The sequence below is a fragment of the Solanum pennellii genome, chromosome 1, assembly GCF_001406875.1.
Source record: "Solanum pennellii chromosome 1, SPENNV200".
Classification (NCBI taxonomy): Eukaryota; Viridiplantae; Streptophyta; class Magnoliopsida; order Solanales; family Solanaceae; genus Solanum; species Solanum pennellii.
In genome coordinates, this window is record NC_028637.1 from 80,426,010 (window position 1) to 80,449,999 (window position 23,990).

Sequence of the window (23,990 nt, forward strand, 5' to 3'; positions counted from 1 at the left end):
TTACCGATTTCTGCTTGAAATAATTGGAGTAATGTATCAACAATAAGATTTGTACATGATACATAGAACATATGAAACTTGCAATGTATTTGATGGTTGAAACATAAATATGAGAACAAGTAAATACACAAATATCAACCAAATACATTAGAAATTTGAACATTGGGTAGAGAAGGCTGTGTAGTAACAGCCCCGAATCTTTTCATATTTATATATGAGATACATATATATGAACATGATTAATATTGATTTATGTTTAAAATGACTGGGGTTATGTATCAACAATAAATTTTGTATTCGATACATTGTACACAACAAAGTTGTAATGTATCAAATAGTTGAAACATAAACACGATACATAAGTAAATACATTAATATCAAGCAGATGCATTAAAAATTAAATCTTAGCTAGAGAAGGTTGTGTAGTAACACCCTCGACTCCCTTTCCCCCTTTTCATTAAAAAATCCTTGCGCCGTTTGGATAAATTTTCAACAAACTGACGAGAAACAATATCTTCATTGCTCGCGGATACATTAAATCAGTAAACTGAAACTATTTTAATTCAAAATTTTGATATATTTACAACGCAATAGATGATGAATAAATTCCTCTACTTTTTTTAGAATTTGAAACTGATGATAAGTTCTAGAATAACAGAGTTGTAATTCAAAATTGTTTAGTAGAAGAAAGGAGTGATACATTGGGAAATTGTAGGCGTGACTTTGGGGTAGATGTATACAGAGGTGAAGAGAGAAAAAAAGAAAAAAAGAAAGAAGATTTTGTAATGAATTTATATGGTAGAAAATATTAGATTATGCTATCTTAAATTTTGTGTATTGGTAAGTTTCCCAAAAATCAAAATTGGATGTCAACCAAACTGATGAAAGTTATCCAGTCATGTGAAATGTTTCTCATCGAATGGAACTTCACCTTAATAAGATGGTGAACAATCAATTCGCAATGATAGTACATCTTATTACATGAAGATTCCTTTCTATGCCTTCTTGTGTTCCTCTCTTCTATACCTCCCACATAATAATAACGGGGATCGCCGCTAAAATATGTTAAGTCTTTGTATTTTCATTGTGTTTCCACCATTTGATAATCATATGTAGATGCAACCCTTCAATATCAAACCTTGTACATGAAGCATACTTCCTCAATCGCTTTTGGGCTATGGGGGCTATTAGAAACAAATGTGTTATTATCTCCTTTTCTCCCTTTACACAAAAATAGTATTTGGAGGCTATTTGCATCCTCATTCTTTAAGGATTGTAATTAGTAACAATTCTTTTCCTCCAAACCCTCCGAAGAAAGAAAGCAATTTTAAAAGAAAGACCTTTTATCTTTAAATAGTTCACCCACTCCAGATTAGCTCTACAACTTCTCGTAATATGATATGTCGACTTCATAGTAAAGATCCTTTTTGAATTTTCCATCCACTACGCCTTGTCAATATCCTCCACTTTGAGTCATGTTCGATATCATCGATAATATGTGCAGTCATTTAAGGTGATACACATTCCAGGAGCTTATTGACATTTAATTCTCCGTTTATGTAAAATTCATTCAACTCAATTTCATTTTTTCATGCCATCTCTCTTTCTGTGAAATATAGAGCTCGTTGCTTTGTTCAATTGTCAAACCTGAAGCTTGAATTTCAACTTATGCTGCCACCATATATCATATTCTACTTCTTCCCTTGTTGCAACCATTTTTCTCGAAACATGAGTTGCTAACGATTGTAGGATGAAGTTTTTTGCAATATTTATTTTGCATGTATCTACTCCAAAGTGAGGTAGTCAGAGTTCTGAAATTCCACCATAGCTTTGCAAAAAGAACACTAGAAATATCATGAAGTGGTCTAAATCCAATTCATCTTTTATTTTTAGGGTAATAGATTTCTTCCCAAGCTACCCAATGCTTCCCTTTTAGACTTTTGGTGTTACCTCAAAGGAATTTGACAAATATCCTGTTCAATCCTTTAAAAATGCTCGTCTCTTCCGGCTCAAATTTGAAGTTGTTGGGCCGGCAGACCCAATTTTCTTCAATCTATCATAATCTAATTAATTCAATCTTTCAAGAATGTTGCTGGACTTTGTTTTGGGCCTGATCCATTTTCGTCCATGTGTCCGCTGTATACAACATGTATCTACTTGATTTCCTGCATTTTGTTTTGCTTCCAAGACGTGTATATCAGACTCCAAATGTGTATATTGGCTTCCTTTCCGCTTTAATTGACCAAAGAATTGACTTGAGGGGAGAGTTTAGGGCCTCCATGGCCCCTTGGCATGCAAATAGGGAGATTTTGAGTCCAACTAGACTATCATGACGTTTTACAACAAAGCAAAGAGAGGAATACAAATTAGTGTATGATAAGAAAACATTTGACAATTAATAAGGCATACACGTAGTATTAACTCATATAATTAGTAGACATAAACCATATACACATTATCAATCATAAGCTAATAAGGAACCAAAAAAATAACAACAATATCATGAGATCAAAAACGGCAATCCAAAATAGAAAATCAACATGTCAATAATTAAATATTTGGCAGCTTGTAGGAACAAACAAATACAACTATTTTCGAGAGGTGGGCTTTATACTAATATTCAATCTATTTGATTCATACAAACTTGTTCTTCAAGGAAATCAAGAAAATATTGCTTGAGATTTACAAAAATCAAGCAATAATATGATTAAACACAACTAGAAAGTATTGGAGCATGCTACTCAACCAGATATACTCTGAAACTACGACAAAACTTGTGGAAGATTTTTATCGAAACATAGGTTAAACTAGATCAATAACGCAACAACATATTTTATCAACAAGAGAAGTAACACTTAGATATATTCAAATGCTAAAACGACAACTCAGTTTTACCATTAAGGAAATGATCAGAAAGCAAACAACAACAATATAATCAAAATCTAAGACTTCAAACAACAAAAACACGAAATGAAGATGAATTTAATAAAGGTAAAGGGAATATTACCTTTTTCCGAGTAGTGACTGGGACGACGAGCAAGATGACAGCTTTCCAAGGCCACAAATTAGCTCAAATTAACCCTAAACCTCTGTAGCTTCTTAAACTATTTTCTACAAATATTTTGTATTTATATTCTTTCTTATTTCCCCCCTTTCCTCTGTTTTCTTTTTCTACCTTCTCCCTCTTAAATGCTTCAAGACAATACCCATAATTTAAACTAAATTGATAATCTAGAAAAATATAATCTTTTGAGATTATTTTTAAATATACATAAAATATACAAGTTATAGACATAATTAAGTAAAAATTATAAAAAGTGACAAAACTATTTAAATAACTTGCAAACTATTGTTTTTCTTTTTAAAAATAATTCTAAGATTAGTTATTTCAAATTATTGAAATTGAAAAAGCTTGATCATTAATTTATATTGTGGAGGATCAAAATTTGTTTTCAATACCCTAGGCTCTTCAATTTGTCTTCATAATTCCAACCTCTTCAAAACATTGATGTAATGAGACATACTCTGTTGTTCATGCTGAAATTCTTCTGTGTTCTCTCTTTTGTCTCGTAACTCAGTCTTGTTTTGTTGAGTCTTTTTCGCTTTATCTTTGTCGTTACCTATCTTCTTAGATTTTCTTTCCTCCGCATTGCTATTTTCCACTAATTTGTCAATAGTCTCCTTCTTTGGGTATAGTTTAGGATGTTTTGCGTAGCTGTAACTAACTCAAGTCCAATGTAACAGCAGCCAACTTCTCAACTATATTAACTTAGACTAGAGTTTAATTACAAACCCACAAACTAAAGGCAACAATGCATACAACAAAAATCCAAACAGAATCGTAGAAATACTAAACGTAAGAACTAGGGAATTGATAGACGGTAGAAGGGATATGAGAAGCTTAGACTCAGAATTGGGGATGAGAAACGTAGAAACTGTCTTTCCCATAATTCACGATCCCCTCTCATAATGATGCCATGTTCTTTTTAACAATACCCTCATTGTGGATCCCAAATTATCCTTTGTGATGGCCTGACCTTGTTGCTTGTATTGGGCCTACTTGTCCCAATACCTATCCCTGTGATACTTGTTAGTATAGTAATTGGGGTAGGGATGATTCATAACAATACTATTGCCCTCAATAAGAACCTTGTCCTCAAGGTTCAAGTCAAGAATTCTGGCCAACAACAGAACTGCTAATCTAGGTGTAGTTACATTCATTTCAAGATGGATAAAGTGCATTTGATGACAAACACCAAAAAGTCCCTTGTGAGCAAAACCAAGAGCTTCATACCAAGCTTTGTTTAGTGTGGCAGCATAGTTCACTGCAGATTGGACATGGCTGTTATAAGAAAAAACTTGTAGTTTCTCTAACAGTCCCAGAGACACAATATCCGTGGAATGAAAATCATAATAAAGGCTGCAATGACACCATCATTGACATGATTAAGTTCTCCAACAACCTCATAATATGCATGATTCTCCCTCACAATCCAACTTAACATAGAGACATCACATTTAATAGACAAACTAAGGTGTAGTCCATCTCCAACATTATGGAAGACCTCCACCAAAATTTTAAGCATAGTTAAAGCAACATACTTCCCTTCTGGCAGCCCAGAATTTCTTATCCATGTCATATTGTTATGCCTAGGCATTTGCAAATTGTCCTTAAGCATTTGCCTAGAAAACCATCTCTCTAAATGAACAATTCTAGTTGATCTTTCCACAAAGTAACCCAATGATCAAAAGAAAATATAGTGATGAAGCACTATATTTCCCCCAATGGATAAATCAATCCCCCAATACCGTCCACTTGCACATAATCAAAATCATGTCATACCGCATCACCACTATTAATAACAAACAGAAATAAACCCAAGATGTCTTCCAATAAACAAACTATGGATAAGTCTATTTAAACAAATCTCGAAGGACCAGTCACGAACAGACATGAATATCACTAACTGCTCAATACTATGTCTTCCCGATATTTTTAGAGGTCCAGTAACTCAATTGGAGCACATAAAAACGAGCAACATAGTTCTGAATCCCTATAGTAGAACTAAGCAGTGCAAAAAGATTCTTTTGAACAAGCACCACGTGGCAGATCTCAATTTTGCAGTCAAGATTAATGCTGACATCGTGTCGCCAAATTGATGTTCGCTCGAAGCAGGCCACCAAAACGTCAAGGCTTACAACATAATATGTATCGAGGATTAGTTTATATGTGATTGATGGACAGGAGATTGCAATGTAGCTATAGATAACACATGACCCATTACACACGCAGAAATGCACACACCATGGTTGTCCGGGATCCCACATTCTACTCAGTGAGTGTGAATCTGTATTTAAGAAAAAATTGCCAGTACAGCCCAACAATAATACTTCCTTTGTATTGTCTGTATAATCTGTTAGAGCCATGAAGTCAAAACATATTCTTGGATCCCATACAGAAAGATATTAACAGCAGGAACCAATAGAAATTGAGTCAAAATATGTTGACCATTGAACTTCCAGGTGGATTTTCCAATTTCAATGTTAGGAAGTATTTTCACAGAATGCATTAAACTTATCAAGATATTGAGAATGGATCTTCATTACCCACAGGTTCCATGAAAAAGTCAGCAAAATACCAGTCCTCGAAGCTCTCTAAATCAGTTTTCCATCTAGGAGAGCCACTAACAAGAGAGTTAACATTTACATACCTCGTTGACACCTCTCATTCGAGCTGTTCATTCGACTTAACAACTTCTGGAGCCTCAAAAGTAATTAGAAGTGTAACTTGAGATGCAATTGACCTTATCTCTCAAAATTTAATCTTGTCCGAACTTTCATCGAGCACTTGGATGGTTACTCCAGGATGCAAGCTGTCATTTCCATGGATGCTTGTGCCGGACAGCTTTAAACCTTTAAGTGCAGAGTGCTCTTCATCATGGACACTAGCATTAGGATCATGAAAGTTGGGGTTCACTATTGTATTTGACATTTCAGGGAACACTGGATCCTTGGTTACCACAGAAGGTTCATGTACCAAAGCAGCTACGAAGAAAGAGGCAGAAGAAGTTTCCTCCACTTCTTTAGATCCAGCATACCTAAATCAATCTAATACCACCCCTGCTATTAGAGTACGTAAAGCACCAATGTAATGAACTCAAGTCCAATGTAATAGCAACCAACTTCTCAACTATATTTAACAAGACTAGAGTTCTAATCCAATCCACAAAGTAAATGCAACAATGCAAACAACAAAAGCCCAAACAGAATCGTAGAAATACTAAACTTAAGAACAACGGAATTGATAGACGATAGAAGGGAGATGAGAAGCTTAGACTCAGAATTGGGGATGAGAAACGTAGATATTGTCTTTCTCATATTTCACGACCCCCTCTCATAATGATTTCATGTTCTATTTAACGATACCCTCAATGTGAATTCTAAATTATCCTTTGTGAAGGCCTGACCTTGTTGCTTGTATTGGGCTACTTGTCCCAATACCCATCCCTGTGATATACTTGTTAGTATAGTTATTGGGATGGGGCTGATTCATAACAATAGTAGCATTGTTCCTCATTATTTCCTTGATATCATGTATGTATTGCAATATTTTGGAAAATAATCATATTTTATCCGAATTCATTTTTCAAAATTTCTTCATTCCTCTTATTTATGCCAATGTATATGGATTTGTGAAATTTCCCCAATGAATCCACTTCTACCTTCACTCTTGCATAACTTGGTATTATTTGATTCCTTGTCGCCATGTGTACATGAAGCGACTTATCCATAACTGCTCCCAAAACGGTCTCTCTTCCAAAGAAATTTTGTGGTAATATCAGAAAAAATATCCATACAATTGTTGACGTATAGTTTCTTCTTTGCTATCATATAGAGGATCTCATTTCAATATTGTAAGAAGGTATGACCAATTGCGATCATGACGTAAAAGGGACGATTTCAATAACAGGTTCTCATAGTCTTCCAACAGTGTTTCCCTTATAAGTACATGTATGTTATTCAACAATTCAATATTTTAGAATCTGAAATAAAACTTTTTTAGAAGACATACCAAATCTAAAAAGAATAACTGAAGTATCTCATAAAAAGTAAAAATCAAGCGTGCATGGTTCGTGAAGTTCTTTCTTTTTGAAAAAATAAAAGAGGCAACCATAATTATATTGCTTCTCTTTTTTTTGTTACTGATTTAAATAAATAATTAAGAATTCTTCTCTTCTATGTTTGTTTTGTGTTTGGGTGGGGTGGGGAAGGATTATTTTTTTGAATAAAGAATTTTAAAAATATGTTTTTTGAAAAAGGAAAAAAAAACATTTTTTAATAATAAGGATAACGAAATTCAAAGAGAGTTTCTTAAGTATGTAATCAAAGTGAGAATCAAATTAGCGTAGTTCGTGTGTATCAAGGGGATCTCCCTTAAAAATCATCATTGCCTAATTAGTTCACTACACATCATTGCCTAATTAGTTCTAACCATATAAATATCATGAGACTCTCCCTTAAAATTCTTAAGCCTAACTTAAACCTATCACCTGATGACTACTTTGATATTTTATTCTAACACATATACTTGGTCTTAACTAACACAATGTTGCATCATCATAAATTCTCTTTTGGTTAAAGTATACTCTAACTCATCCTGACTTGTAACGATTATTATACCTTCTATCATGAAATTTATACAAACTCATCACTTCTTAGTATACCCATAAGGGGAAACTCACTCAGTTAATAACTACTGGTGCATGACTGCAACAACATAATTTGCCTCATATCACTATCTTTCTTTCTTAGATTACTATATCTCTACATGCATTATTTCAAATCTGGCCACTTTTACTACTACTACTTATAGCATTAAAACTCATACTATCTTTCCGACTGAAAATACTGCCCAAGCTCTAAAACACACTTTGTCATAAGGATCTCAATCGAAACTAGGGTACTTTAAATCTGTGCTCAAATACCAACTTTGTCATGCTCTGAGCCTACATCCTGGATGTGGCTGATACTCGACAGCCATTTTTGATCCCCAAGCAAACCTTTGGCTTGGTTGACTACTTAGCGGAAAACTCAATCAAGCAATAGTACTTAAAAAAACTAAATTAAAAGACTTCTCAACTAATGTAATGAATTAAAGGAATGAAATTGTTTGAGTTTTACAAAAATACTTACTCATCTCTGGAACTCAACATAATATGTGATACATAAAAATACACTTCAACTCTATTCTAAGATTCTCTAACCGTCAATCATCACTATGAGCTACGCAATGATATAACGTGTTGTCCACGCTGACAAAACTTTCCTATATGGGATGTCCTCACCTTAACTAAGTGGATCCACTAAGCTCTTCCGAAGGCACAAGGATTCATCTAAAAAAGTGTGATGTTGAGCCCATATTGGCAAGACATGGTTTATGGGGGATATGAGTTGTTTGAACTCTCCCTCATATTGGTGCTTCATACTACTCCCAAAAATATATACTCTTGCTCAAATGTATAAAAAAAATTCTTTTTCTAGTTTGAAATAATTTCTCAACCTAACCTTTTTAAATAGTTATCTGGTTTGAAATATCTCTACATCTCATTGCTCATTTAGAAAATAATGTTTTTCCTTTTTCAAAGTAAAAATAATTTCTCTTGATTGAGATAATACTAATAAAAAAAACCTCTTTAAGTGGTAATTTCTTTGTACTTAATTTTTCTAAAAACTCTTTTAAATTTTCAAAAAAAATGGGTCTACTCTTTTCTTCATGTAAAAAAACATATGGGAAGTACTTAGTTCTCTTATACTCTTTCTTAAACTCCTCTTTACTTCCTCAAAATTCAGTTTAAACTGTAATATTTTGTTTCGATTCTCAATGAGAATTCAATGAATACTTAAGAATAAGGTTCATGCTGAAATATAGACATGAACGAATCAACTCAAGGATCTCAATAACGATATACAAAATTCAATACTCAGATTTCAAGAACTCATAACTCAACGAGACTACTCATCTCAAGAATACTCAATTCATAGAGTTCAAAATAAAATATAGACATGAACAAACTAACTCAAGAATCACAATGCATAACATATAGGAATTTAATAATTAGGAATAAAAATTCCAAAAGAAAAAGGAACTCAAGATCTCAAAATAAACTAATCTCAAGAAACTCAAATCTAAGGATGGAATCCCTGATTACCCTTTTATTGATTTGAAAGTAGATGTATGGAATGTAGAAGCACTAGTCTAACACTATGTTTCCCTTACATACCTGGAAGAACGAGGTTTTCGGCAAAATCCTTGGCACTTGAACAACACTTGAACCTCAATTTTTTCTTCTCCTGGAACCTTCATTTAATATCTTGAAATGTTAATTAACGTAAAATAATTGATTAACACTATATAAGACCTTAATTAGGTGTAATACATCGTGGTTTAGGCTTAGAATAGGGGTTAAAATGACGTAGTTTAAATACCATATGTATAGGAGAATGACCAAAACGACCTTAACTTTTAAATTTGTCAAGATACCTTAAAAGGGAGGTTTCACAGACCGCTAAGGCATAACGGTCCATGAAATTTCACGGGCCGTATCGATGACCATGAAGATTCACTTTGCGACAATGCTTCTGTAAAATAGAAATAAGCTTTTACTCCAAACTCAAAATGAGGAAAATTTGATTGTGTTGGAAAGACTCAAAGACATATATTTTAATAGGTCATTGCCACCTAATTCATTATGTGATGAGAGAAATGATTGTTTGATGTTGAGCCGAAACTTAAAAATTGATGGGTGACTTGTATGGACTCCCATACAGACCGTACAAGCTACCACGGCCTGTCTAGGGTCCCGTCCAGGTGACCCCCTCCTTGGCAGCCTTTGACGGTTGGTCACATTGCCCTAAACGAGTCGTGGTCCACTAAACGGTCCTTATAGGGATTCGTGAAGTGTCCATGGACCATTTTGGTTCGTGGACTTTTCTGGTAACCCTCTTTAGCCTTTCTCAATGTTTGAAGTGCTACACGAACTATTATAATTTTAAGAGTAGAATTGCAAGGTGTTATAGAATGATTGGAGTCCGAGCTTAGAAATTTTTGAGGTATTACAGTCACATCAAGTTATAATTGATACCTGAATTGATTCCACTAGCGGTCATTTTTTTAAAAAAAATTCAATTTTTTTGTTTTTTTGGTCGATGACAGATTTTCCAAAATGATAAATCAATAATGTTTTTAAATTTAGGCCTTTATTTTCCGATTTTAATTAGAAACTAACCCTATCCTAATCATCCAATTACCTTTTAGATATCTACAAATAACTTCCCACTTCTTCATTTCTTCCCTTTTCTTTGTTAAATTTCTGTTAATCATTAACTCTAGTAATTTTTGGTTTTATTATGTTTAACTTTCAAAAATTACATGGATAATCCTCCTCTTCCTCGAAGATGAGGAAAAGTAAGTCTAGTGTGATGATATTGTAAGCTACCAACTGAACATATGATTTAGTTTCTACTTTAATTATGGTGAAACATATAACTAAAAATTTGTATAGAAATATATAGTGAGGATATCGTTTTTTTTCTGCATAGGCATATCCACTCAGATGCAAGTCTTTCTTAAAATTTAAATTTAAATTTCCATATGATTACTTGTTTGTTGAGGTCAAAATGATCAAATTTAATCTCAACCTATGAGGATGAATGTATACACTAATACCCTTAATAAAAAAAAGCTTTTATTACAATTTGATTCAATTTATAAACAATACTCAAAAATCCATGAACTGCCAAACATGGATAGATTGGGGCTTTCAGGAGTATGTGTAGGGTTCTAGTATTTTAAAAAATAACTCAAAGTATTTTTTTGGTTAAACAAATACTCCTATTTACTAATATATATAATATAACAATAAATCATAACAAACAAAGATGCCCACATTAATATTTGACTTAAAGAACTACAAATCATTTTACATGACGACCTTTTGAGCCTAGTAAAAGTAATTCTTTATTTGTCTACTTTTGAAATTCTTAACAAAAATAATATGGGGTCTATAAATTAGGAAACCAGAGAAGGCAATGAGGGATGATGAGGAGTCCTTAATTCGGAAACCCTGTTAGATTTGTAGGCTTATCGAGTGGTCTATCATGATTTATTTGTTGTCCTTTTCGGTTGTTTTCTTTTTAAATGTTGGCCCATGCTCGAGCAAGTGTAAGGATGTATAATTTTTTTTTTGGTTTTTTAATAAAACACGAAAATTGCCTAAAAATAAGGGGTCTCTTTATTTACTTTCAATTTTTTTAGCACAAATAACGTGGGGTTTCTGTTTGCTTTCAAATTTTTGACCACAAATAACGTGTCTTTTTACATGCTTTTGGAGTTTTAACACATATACCATGGATTTTCTTTGCTTGCATCTAGAGTTTTGAACACTAATATTTGGGTCTCTTTGTCTGCTATCAATTTTTTTAATACAAGGAATCTGAGGTTTTTGTTTTCTTCCTAAGTTTTAACAAAAAAAATGTGGCTTTTTGCTTGCTTTGGGAGTTTTTAACACAAATTATACGAGTTATCTTTATTTGCTTTTAGAGTCTAACACTAGTTACATGGAATAGGGTCTCTGTCTGGTGCTGGAGTTTTAACACCAATAATGTTAAATCTTTCTCTGCTTCTAAAGTTTTTAACACAAATGACGTGGCTGTTTGTTTGTTTTTGGATTTTTCAAAAAAAAAATATTGTGTCTTTTTTTTTTTGTTTTCAGACTTTTGAACACTGCAAACATGGGGTATCTTTATTTGGTTTTGAAATCTTTTAACACAAAAAAAATGATGGGTCTGTCTAATTTACAAAAATGATGATCTTAATTTAGCTTCTGAAATAATTTTTTTTTTGAATCGTAAATTTCAAATCTAAAAAAAGATACTTAAATATTTCATCAAGGTAAAATAATAATAATAATAATCAAGTGTGCACGGTTTTTTGAAGTTCCTTTTTGTACTTTTAGAAATAAAATAATCTATCACACTTGTTTTCACCCATTCTTTTAGTTTTTTATTTTAAATAAATAGTTTTAAAAAATTGGTTGTGGTTGGTTGGTGTGGGAGAGATTTCTTTAATAAAGAATTTTTTAAAAATGAGAATTTTGAACAAGGACAATTTTTTTATATAATAAGGATCACCAAATTCAAGGAGAGCGGCTTAAGTATCTCATCAGGTGCAAATAAAATGTGCATAATTCGTGAAGATTTTGTACAAGTGTTTGAACTTTTTGAAAAAATTGCTTTATAGCAAAAAAGGCTAGAATCATACAATTTGAGATTGGACGGTAAACAAATATATTTATTAAAATAATTGGAGTATTAATTTTTTCATTTACCTAACGTATTTTAATTTCTTCCTAGACGGAATCGACGTCTATGTCGTATTTTAAAGGCTTTCTAGACGGACTCGACGCCTATGTCAAATCCACTAAGGTGAATGCACGTGATATATATAGAGCATAGCTTACTAGGAATACACATGAATTGAGTTAGACTATCAATGGTCCGCACAAATACAATCTCAAATGTTACATTAAGCTATAACTTAAAACTGATTAGACAAATTAATTTAACTGACAATACTTTTTCCCATTATTTTCCTTTTTGAAAAAATTTAAAATAACTAACCCTCACCACATTCTTAATCATCCAATTACATTTTTAAAATATATAATTAGCTACCTCTTCTTCACTTCTCTCTTAAATTGCTATAAATTATGAACTTCTCAATTTTTTTATTTTATTAAACTGAATTTTCAATATTTACATGGATAAACTTCCTACTAGTTGAAGATTAGAAAAAAAAAGTCTAAATGTGACGATATTTAAGAAATTAAATGATGATATGATTAAATGTCTACAATGTGATAAAACACATAAGCATAAATTCACATAGGACTAGTGAGGATGTCATTTTTTGTAATTATGGGCACTTGCTTAAGCATAATCATTTAGTTTCAGATGCAAATCTTTCTTAATATTTGAAATTTGAATTAGTTAACGTAAAATGAAAATTTTAGATTCGTAAGTTTTTAAAAATTAGAAATTTCAGAATTAGTTGCATTGAATATTAGCATTTAATGTATTACAATCTCTTCACATGTGTTGTACATGTATTGCATAATAACGTAATACATATTTTTATAAATAATATCAACATTATTAAACTACATAACCCAAAAAGCAGTATTAATAAAATGAAGCATACATCAGACATAAACTATTGGAATTGATAAAGTTTTTATTTTTTTGAAATTGAAACAAATGGAATTGATAAATTTTTTTTTCCATGAAATTGAAATTTCTACTAGGGATGATAAAGTTTTCAATCAATTATTATTGGGTTGTCAGTGTTTATACCCTCCACATCTTCAGGAACCAATTCAGCTGGAAAATCTTCTCTTAGAATCTGTATTTTGAATTCGATTTTGTCAGGGTTGCACTCTGAGAGTTCAAACACTAGTCCATCCCCCTCTTTTAGATTGTTATCATCCGCAAAAATTTTCCATCCACTACTAAATTTGTATTTAGTTTTGGCTCCACCATAAAACAAGTTCCACTTCTTTCCACCATAAGTAAGGACTGCAGGGGCTCCAGCAAAAGGAAGCTCTTTGTTCATTTTCTTGGGTAAGTACTGTCAAACATTTAAAAAAAAATAGCAAAATAAAAGTCAAGAATCCAGAAAACCCGAATCGTCCAGATCTAACCCAAGTGTCCTAGACACTGCCCCATGGTTCGTGGTCCACTTCATGACTCGTGAGGTGGGGCATGAGACTCCATTAGTTTTTCGTAGGAAATGGGAAATTTAGGGGAGCTACTGCCCAAAGAACCATTGGCACCATAACGGGCCGTGGTGAACTTGACGAGGGGAACGGGGGTTCGACTCCATTGAAAAAACACCAAAAGCTTCAAGGAAAGAGTTCAAGCTCCAAGATTTTCATCTCAATTTCGTGGTAAAGCTTCAAACAAGGTATGAGAACTTTCATTCATGGGATTTCATTCCCCATGAAGCCCTTCCTATACTATTTTTTAAATTAGGAATTTGTTCAAATTTATATGTTGGTTATCCTATACTATAATGAAATTGACATTTAATTAGGGGTTTTATTGCAAGCTTCCCTTGAACCCATGTGTTTTCCGCATGCCCCCAACTTTATAAAAATTATAATGGGTTCATTTATGAATTATGAATATGTGGCATAGTATATATGTCGATCTAGTAATTAATATTGTTTATTCCATGCTTATATGTAATTCTTAGTGTTATTTCAAGATATGATCGATGACTCTTGAAGGGTAAATTGTAAGTGTTGAATCTTGAATTATGCGCTTGAAGACAATGCATGAAGGTAATCCTATGTCCAAGATTGTGATATAGGAATGGTTTGATCCACTTGAAAGGTGGAGGTGCATACTTATATGTATTTATGTATGAAGTTATGTTCCACTTGAATGGTGAAAATTCAACGACTAAAGTGTGATATATGGTATGTTGAAAGGCTAGTTTCCTTTACTATTAGACATGACTATGTATTAATTGTCTTGGATGATTATATGATGATTCTAAGGTGAAAGGTAGTTCTCACCAAATTAAATACATGAGCTATGTATGAGTTGGGTTGAATGAAGAGTAATGTACTCCTTCACATATGAAATTTCAATTCACCTTAACTATTAAGTTGGAGAATAATGCTTAGCACCAAGTGGATATGGCAAATGAGGTAGAGACGTTCCTGCTAGTTAAGGCCGGGTATTCTACATATGATCTAATGAGATGGAAACTCTCCCGCTAGGTGAATCGGTCGGGTTTCTAGAAGCAATCTTCTTATCCCATAACTATGTGCCCGCATAGGTCTTAGCTAGTGCATCCATATTATAGCTATATATGTTTAATTCCACCTTAGGCAAGTAGAACACCTCCTATCGGTGTGGGGTTATATGTCACCAGATTTCATGTAACTCTCATGGTCTATGCGGTTAAGGCAGTTCTCCTTATGTAATAAGATAAATGCATATGACCTGAACCATACTTGTGATTTCTTGATAATTCTACTTCGTTGGAGTGAGGGTATGTGACTTCACTTTTTACATTGCACAAGTAGTCTTTGAAAGTGAATATGGGTGGGTCCATGATGCTATGGTATGACATGAAGGTACGATATTCATTGATTGGGTTGTTGTTAAGATATGATTCTCCTTATGTATATGTGATGAACATGGTTATTCAATTCTGTATGATTGTGGATTATGATGGGATCTAATATTGATATGTGTAACTCAGGTGATTCTAAATGGATACTTAGTATAGTTGGTATTATGTGATGCCAACTATGCATTGCACAAGTATGCTTTTAGGGTTGCTAAGGTGATGGTCATACTATGTTATGAAAAATCGTATGAGAATTCTATTATGATTTGTCTTATGTCCTTGTGTGCATAAATTGTTTTCCAACTTAATAAACTCATTATTTTCACTAAAATGTTTTTGTAGCAATATTAAGTATTTTTATACATGTTTCCATACTTAGTACTTTTTTTCTAACCCATTCTCTTCTACATCTCCTATGAGTGTATGTTCGGACCATTGAGGTGCTCTTAGTTCATTCTTGAAGAAAACTTGGGTTGCTACCTCTATGTTTTGGTGAGTCCTCCATTCTGAGTACGGAATGTTATTGTTTCTAGTTCTAGTTAACTTTCCTTGTTAAGGACTATATTGTATTTTCTTATGATAAGACTTACGATTAATGTAAGGAGTGATTCCTAACTTTCGTACTCTTATATTTAGATAGTCTTGCAAACCTAGCTTCCCATTTTTCATATATGAAGAAAGTTGTAGTTCTATGATAAAAGTTTTAAGTTTCCGCATTATTCTTATGTCTTATGTAATGGTGGTTAAGGGCTTGTATGAGACTCCTTCAGTGTCAAGTACGTTATGTCACTCCTAGGGTGTAACCCGCGTCGTGACATATTCAATACAATGGAAATGAGATTCTATAATTTAAAAAAGAAAAGAAGACCTTTTTAGAAAATGAAATATCTCATAATCATAAAAATGAAATTCTTACTAATAAAGATGGGAAAATGCACAAGTACCCCCTCAACCTATTCCCTAAATCCCAGAGACACACTTATACTATACTAAGGTCCTATGACCCCTCTGAACTTACTTTGTTAATAATTTTCTACCCTTTTCGGCCTACGTGGCACTATCTTGTGGGCAAAAGCTGGTCGGCTTTTGTTTCAAACTAGTGCCACGTAGGCCGAAAAGGGGTAGAAAATTACTTATAAAATAAGTTAAAGGGGGGTAATAGGACCTTAGTATAGTATAAGTGTGTCTCTGTAATTTCGGGCATAGGTTGAGGGGGTACTTGTGCATTTTCCCAATAAAGATTATAAAAGGATAGGAAATCATTTCTCCATCCTGTAACGACCCTCAAAATGAAATAGGGTAATCTACAGCCTCACAAGGTCTTAATGAGTTAATAAGGTTTTAAGATAATGAATATTAGAATTAGAAGTCAATTTGTAGAGTTTGGAAGTCAAAACGTCCAAGGACGACCAAGACGTCCAGAAACTAGTCTTGAGCGTGTGCTAGTGTGTCCTTGTATGTTGTATGTGTTTTTATGTGTTGTTTGGAGTCTAAAATAAGTGGAGATGAACCTAACACCTAGATGACCATACTTAGGGTCAAAACCGTCCGGTTATGAATCCCCAAAGGGCCCCCCTAGGGGTCCTTGAGGAGGACCCAACCTTGGGCCAACAAGCTGCCCAAGGCGGTTACAAATTGTGCATACATGAAACCAGTCCGCGTCGCGGACATGGTTCACCAAGGTTCAAATTATTGTTCCATGTCTTGGACTCTACTTTCCCAAAAATTATTTTGAAAAATCTTGAGGGAACAACTCCGCGATGCGGACTTGTTCCCCGACGATGATTCCGAAAATTTAAGTCAAGTTTTACTTGTCTAAAAAGGTCCAATTAATGTAGGGGTATTTTGGGGGTGTGTTATATCTGGATTTTTAAGTCATTATACACCCATTAACCTAATCAAAAACCCCAATCCTCAATTAGAGTCCAGAAATTTTAAGCTCTCCATTCTCTCAAATTCTCTCTAATTAGATCCTCCATTGGAGGACCTTCAAGTCCCAAAGAAGAAGGCAAAAGTCTCCAAGTTTTCATGCCTAATTTCGTGGGGTTTCATCCTTGATTCTTCTTCCATTCATGGAGACAATTTCAAAGCTTTCCAAAGATGTTTAAAAACATAGAAATTCCTATTTTTAATTCTACGCATGGGTTCTTGCATGATAAGATTTAAATCAATGTTTTGTGAAGTAATTGATATTAATTGAATATTTTAAGATCAAAAACTCGCTGAACCTATGTATTCCTTGAATTCCTAATTTTGGCTCTAAAGTGAATGAATTGATCATGGCTTGATCTTAGTGAATTCATGTGTAGATTGTTTTGGGCTATTGAATTATGTACAAATCATGATAGAATTGTTTATAACCTGCCTTATAATGATGATATTCATATTTTATGTTGTTGTATTATTGATATGGATTGGTTGTTGGCTTAGTATTGTGTACATGGCTATTGGTAAGAGCCTTTGTAAAGTGAATTGGTCGAAAAGGCTAAAGAATGGTGATGATGATGATTGTGAGGTGGTGAGTTGACCTAATTCCTCAATTTAGTATTGATGTGATATTGAATTGCCTTGATTGGTATGGTCCACTTACGGTGGCAGTGTCTAAGTGTTATAACTGTTATGAAAATGGCATTGGCGATATTACTATGTGAAGTAATGTGATCAGTAGAAGATGTTGTGGCTTATATGAATATGTAAAGTGAAGTATGATATGATATATGTGTCATATTGTATAATGTGAAGTTATTAAGTGAAGTACTCTTGTAATGGCTATATGATCTTTTATGGGAGTTAATTTTATTATTATTCTCTAATTGATGATATATGATGATGAAGGACTAAGAAGTGTCCTTACCGAATAATGTTTTATCTTGTGTGGTAGACTTAGTTGTCCCTACATGGTACTTGAATGTTATTGAATCTGTGATATGATGATGTTGTGTCTTGATTGGTAGACTTCGGTCCCTCCACTTGATATATGAAAGTTATGTAAATATGAACTTTTGATGTAGTAGGGTTAGGCACCTCTATCATGTATGTGCATGAATGAATGATGAATGAAACTGTAGGATCGGTAGACTAAGATGGTTCCCTTGTAAGGATGAATAATATAGGACCTTGAATAAGAAAAGAAGGTCAAGAGAATAGAACCTTGAATATAGAAAAGAAGGTTAATAGAAGCCTTAAAGTGAAAGACCGTAATGGTATCCTTCTTGAGTGGAATGATAGACTTAGGGATAGGTTGGCTGGAACGACATAAAACCATCTCTAAGGAAGTCATAAGATTTATCCTAATAGTCGTATGTTGGCAGCCCTAGTGGACGCATCCTTGTAAAGTAAATGCCCGTTTTTAGCATGGTTTTCTTGGATGTTCACCATACTTAGGGCATTCAATGTTCTAATTCCATTTGTTATTCTATTTCTACAAGTGTAGGTGGCAAGTGAGGAGTCTCTTAGAAGAAAAGCTTGAGACTAACATTAGAAGAAAAGCTTGAGACTTGGTATGTCCTCATATGATTAAGGACATAGTTATGTTTTAGTTTCCTTTCAAAAAGACTTTGTAATAGACTATAGTTACTTTTAATATTGATGTAAGGGATGTCACCCCAAGATATTTTATGTGTCTAAGATGACCATGACGAGACTTAGTTCTTTCTTATGATTCTATAAATATTTGAACTATTGTTGGAAAAAGCTTTAAATCGGCACTACTTTTCAAATAGGTTCGATGAACGACGTCTAAGGGCTTGTATAAGACCTCTGAGAGGTCTAGTATGCCGTGTGGCGACTTAAGGGTGCTCTTACTTCTAGGGTATACTCTCAAGTCGTTACACATCCAATACCCATAGTCCCACTAAATTCATGTTCATCCCATAAAACCCAACACTAGTTTATGAAGTGTCCTAACAAAGATGATTTTGTATCACCACAAAACCTCTAGTTAAGGATGAGAATCACCACTACAAAGAATAGTTTGTAAATAAATACTAACAAAAAGAGGGAGTTTTATATGGAAATAGGAGGAAGGAAATGAGAGTTACCAAACTGTAGATGGGCTTGACACTGCTCTTAGTAAGAACCATACCAACATATGGTTTATCAGAAAGTGGCAAAATTTCATCTTTGTTGATTTCTATACTTCCAGTGCTTTCAGTCATGATGAATTCACCTTTTTGGTTTGAAACTTGTTCAGAAGACGATCCACCCTAAAAAATAATAATGAAAAGAGCAGATAAGTTTTATAATCAACATCGAGGTTTTGAGAGAAAGAGAAGTAGAAATATATTATGATAATGTGGTGCATTAAGTTAAAAATTAGTCCTACTTACTAGTTTATATAATGTGATATTTCGTTTTAAAAAGAGGTGATGCATTTGAGATTGTTTTGACTTAAAGAATTACAAAATCAAATTACATAACAATTTTTCAACGTTGTTTTTGAATCTTAGCACAAATAATGTGGGATCATTATGTCTGCTTTTGAAGCTTTTAGCATAAATAATGTGGGGGTTTATATATACTTTTGAAGTTTCTAAGCTATTGGAATTAAATGTATATCTTTAATGCAATTATAATTTAATATCTCCTAAAACTTTTAAAGTAGTAGTTAAGAATCATCGGGAAAAGAAAAGTATCATACATTGTAAATATAAAAAAAATTGTAATCTAAAAATCTATTTTTTCATCAATCGCCCGTTTATATGTAATGTAGCATGCTTCTAAACCCAAGAATGACATTAATTTTTTTCCCTCAAAATGTTGACATTTTAAAATTATTTTCCATTTATTATATGATGTATTAGCAAATCCTTACAATGTTTATTAATTACATTTTTTAATCATTAATTCTTCAAATCAATCTATGTTACTATTTTTTTGCATTTGCTTAATCTTAACTACCACTAATTGTGTTTCACTCTGTTTAGAAAACAATGAAATGATTTTCATTTCTATTTTGGAAAATACACCAACCTACAAATACTATTTTTTTTGTTATTAGTTCTGACTCATATAATTCCATAGTCATTCCAACAATCAATTTACATTTTAATCTATTCTTCACTTGTCTCATAATTATTATTTTTTTGCTATGATGTAATATTATTTACCTTATTTTTGCTTTTAATTAATTATTGATGTATTATATTTGCATGATAAGAATTTTTTTAAATGTTCTTTCTTTTTTACTCCTATTTAGAGAAATGGGAGTTTAGAGGATGAACAAGGGCAAAATCTTAATTTTAAGTTTACTCCATTTTTTAATCATTCCAGAAATTTACAAATTTCTCTATAACTTCTAGAAGCAATCAGTCCACATCCTCTGTGCACCTCTTCCTCTTTCGAAGGTAATTTTCCTGGGATTCTTTAATAACAATATGTCTACTATATGTTTTATATGCATGTTAGCAGTTGTTCCTGTTCTCGACATGCATTATGCCTTTTTGATGTATTTTGTGTGGATTAACAACTAATTTGAGGCAGATAATGCCCCTAATATATTTAATAATATTTTTTTCAAAGGTGGAATCTAAACTTTTGTATTCTTTTGATTTTGAATCAAACAACTAAAGTGTGCATTTTTCAGGTTCATAATTTGTCAAGGTCTGGTTATGAGCTTTTTAAATACTCAAGTAAAGAGGTTATACTCATGTAAAGATGTATAATCTTTCAAATTTTGTTGTACACCTAATTTGAATCCCAATATCTAATCTTCATTGTCAAGTGTTCTTAACATTGTTTAGAAAGTGAAATATGTAAGTACAAGTGGTAGCATATTCTTCATGACCATCCACTAAAGAATTGCACATGGCTGGTCCGTGAGGTGCAAAAGTCACTTTTCTTAATGTAATACTTGGGAGAACTACAGTAGCCGTGTAAGAAAGGTTTATTCTCTTTCTCGATTTTCAACTAATTTGACTTTTTTAGGTATGTGTATTGTTGTGTTATATATATAAAAGTCAGTGATGTATCTACCTTTTTTTTAAAATCCAATAATACAAGAAATTGCTTACTTTTGTTCAAAAAAGTTGATGGGAATGTGGTTCCTTAAATTTCATTTAAGAAATTCTCTATTTGAGAGGTTTCATTCAAGCTATCATGGTTAGCGCTTGGTTTGTACTGGATCTTGTGATAATAGAATAAGGATTCTCAACTAACTTGACAACCTACTTATGAGTTATGAGTATTCAGAATCTTTTTGTTGGGCAAGTTTTCTCAATTGCCTCTTTCCCATCTTAGAGTGTAATCTTGAGCTTAAAGTTATCTATTACTCATGTTTTTATATTCTAATTGAGGATTCTCAATAGTTCTTGAGATTCTCTTTTGCTAATTTAGGAGAATAACAACACACACACACACACACACACACACACACACATATATATATACACGTTTACTCTCTATTCCTTTTCAGTAGTATTATTAAGTAATTGTGTGTTCTCTTATTTTTAATGTATATAAGTCGTTGTTGCTTCCCTGCTTTATCTCTTGCTCTTTTGCTGACATATATGTTTAGCTGTTTTGCTTCAGAAACATCTCTTTTGAGACGAGGGTCTATAGGAAATCATCTCTATAGCAACTCATAATATTACAAATACTCAAAATTGCACTTTTTAACTGATAACGAGTTTTTCACAGAAAAACTGAACCAATAAGAAATCAATAACGCATGTATCATTACACATCATCATACATATGTGATTAAACAAATCAGTCGATGAAAAAGGCGAAGAGAGAGTGCATGAACCTATATCAATTCATAAGGGAAGAGGAAATATAAGAGAGACGGATTTGCAAAATCAAGAAAAGAATACCTGGTGAGAGAGTAGGAACAGAGACAAGGAGAGTACATAGATTACCTGGTAAGGACGAGAGAGACGAGATCGCGCCATGGCCGATGAGGAAGAGTGGTTTGCCCTAATTCGTATGGGTGAATTTGGAGAATGAGGAAGAGAGGTTTGCCCTAATCTGTGTGGGTGAATTTGTTGGTAGAGGGATTTTACCGGGAAATAAACTTTAGGAAGAATTTATATTAAGTAAAAACTATAGCAGAATTAACTTTTAATCGCTAGTAATTATAATTTTTCCCCATGGAAAATGCCGAAATGACGTTAATACTCGAATGTAGGGAGCATTTAGCGGCAATTTATTTATTGACTCTAAACAAATGTCCCTAAATGTGGTTTTTTTAGTTGTGTGCAAAACTTAGTAAATTTATAAAATTGACAAGTATCTTACATTTTTGGAGTGTTATTTGGAAGTGTTTCAATAATTTTTCTAGCTGGTTGTGCCATTTAAGAATTCAGGTCTCTTTTGTGATTTTTGTTAGATAAAGAATGGAGAAGCTGCAAGCTGACTGTATTAAATTATTAGGTTGTGGACCGAAAGAAGGCAAACAACAGATCAAGTAAACAATCTCTCCATTCAAAGTGTTCTAACTCTGTTTTGACATATTTTTTGGTAATACCTTTCTGTTGTCACTCAAGTGCATGGTCTGCTACATAGTTTATTTAAATGATCTACTTGATAGTGTTTGTGGACCACTCATATTCAGTGAGATAAAAACGTGCTTTACAATCATATGTGGGTTGCTCATATTATGCGAGGTAAGAATGAAATTTTCACATCATTGATAAATCATAGCGAACTGAAAAGTTCATTCTTACCTCGCATAATATGAGCAGCCCACATATGATTATAAAGCACATTTTTATCTCACTTAATATGAGTGGTCCACAAAACACTATCAAGTATCTCATTTTGAATACACTATGTAGCAGACTATGCACTTGAGTGACAACAGAAAGGTATTACCAAAAAATATGTCAAAACAGATTTAGAACACTTTGAATGGAGAGATTGTTTACTTGATCTATTGTTTGCCTTCTTTCGGTCCACAACCTAATAATTTAATACAGTCAGCTTGCAGCGTCTCCTTTCTTTATCTAACAAAAAGCACAAAAGAGACCTGAATTCTTAAATGGCACAACCAGCTAGAAAAATTATTGAAACACTTCCAAATAACACTCCTAAAATGTAAGATACTTGTCAATTTTATAAATTTACTAAGTTTTGCACACAACTAAAAAAACCACATTTAGGGACATTTGTTTAGAGGCAATAAATATATTGCCTCTAAATGCTCCCTACATTCGAGTATTACCGTCATTTGGGCATTTGCCATGGGAAAAAATATAATTACTAGCGATTAAAAGTTAATTCTGCTATATAATTTTTACTTAATATATATTCTTCCTAAATTTTATTTCCCGGTAACATCCCTCTACCAACAAATTCACCCACACAGATTAGGGCAAACCTCTCTTCCTCATTCTCCGAATTCACCCATACGAATTAGGGCAAACCACTCTTCCTCATCGGCCATGGCGCGATCTCATCTCTCTCGTCCTTAACAGGTAATCTATGTACTCTCCTTGTCTCTGTTCCTACTCTCTCACTAGGTATTCTTTTCTTGATTTTGCAAATCCATCTCTCTTCTATATCCTCTTCCCTTATTGAATTGATATAGGTTCATGCACTCTCTCTTCGCCTTTTTCATCGACCGATTTGTTTAATCACATATGTATGATGATGTGTAATGATACATGCGTTATTGATTTCTTATTGGTTCAGTTTTTTTGTGAAAAACTCTTTATCAGTTAAAAAGTGCAATTTTGAGTATTTGTAATATTATGAGTTGCTATAAATATGATTTCCTATCGACCCTCGGCTCAAAAGAGATGTTTCTGAAGCAAAACAGCTAAACATATATGTCAGCAAAAGAGCAAGAGAT

At 33.0% G+C, this 23,990-nt stretch overlaps 1 protein-coding gene across 1 annotated transcript; it reads right to left on the minus strand.

Moving 5' to 3' along the window:
- Positions 1 to 13,299: 13,299 nt before the first annotated feature.
- LOC107023764 (B3 domain-containing protein Os04g0386900-like) lies at positions 13,300 to 22,176 on the minus strand. Its single transcript, XM_015224564.2, has 3 exons — positions 22,057 to 22,176; positions 19,240 to 19,404; positions 13,300 to 13,684 (listed from the first exon to the last, which is right to left on the minus strand). Exons 1-3 carry the CDS (start codon positions 22,087 to 22,089, stop codon positions 13,376 to 13,378), a joined length of 507 nt encoding a protein of 168 aa, XP_015080050.1. The 5' UTR covers positions 22,090 to 22,176; the 3' UTR covers positions 13,300 to 13,375.
- Between the last annotated feature and the right edge of the window lie 1,814 nt (positions 22,177 to 23,990).

Bases quoted from the DNA above. Each gene is read 5' to 3' on its own strand.
- LOC107023764 (XM_015224564.2), bottom strand. From the start codon at position 22,089: ATGGCGCGATCTCGTCTCTCTCGTCCTTACCAG. The intron at 19,405-22,056 runs GTAATCTATGTA...ATTATTTTTTAG, and splicing joins GTCTCTCTCGTCCTTACCAG to GGTGGATCGTCTTCTGAACA. The intron at 13,685-19,239 runs GTAACTCTCATT...AATGTTTGACAG, and splicing joins TCAAGCCCATCTACAGTTTG to TACTTACCCAAGAAAATGAA.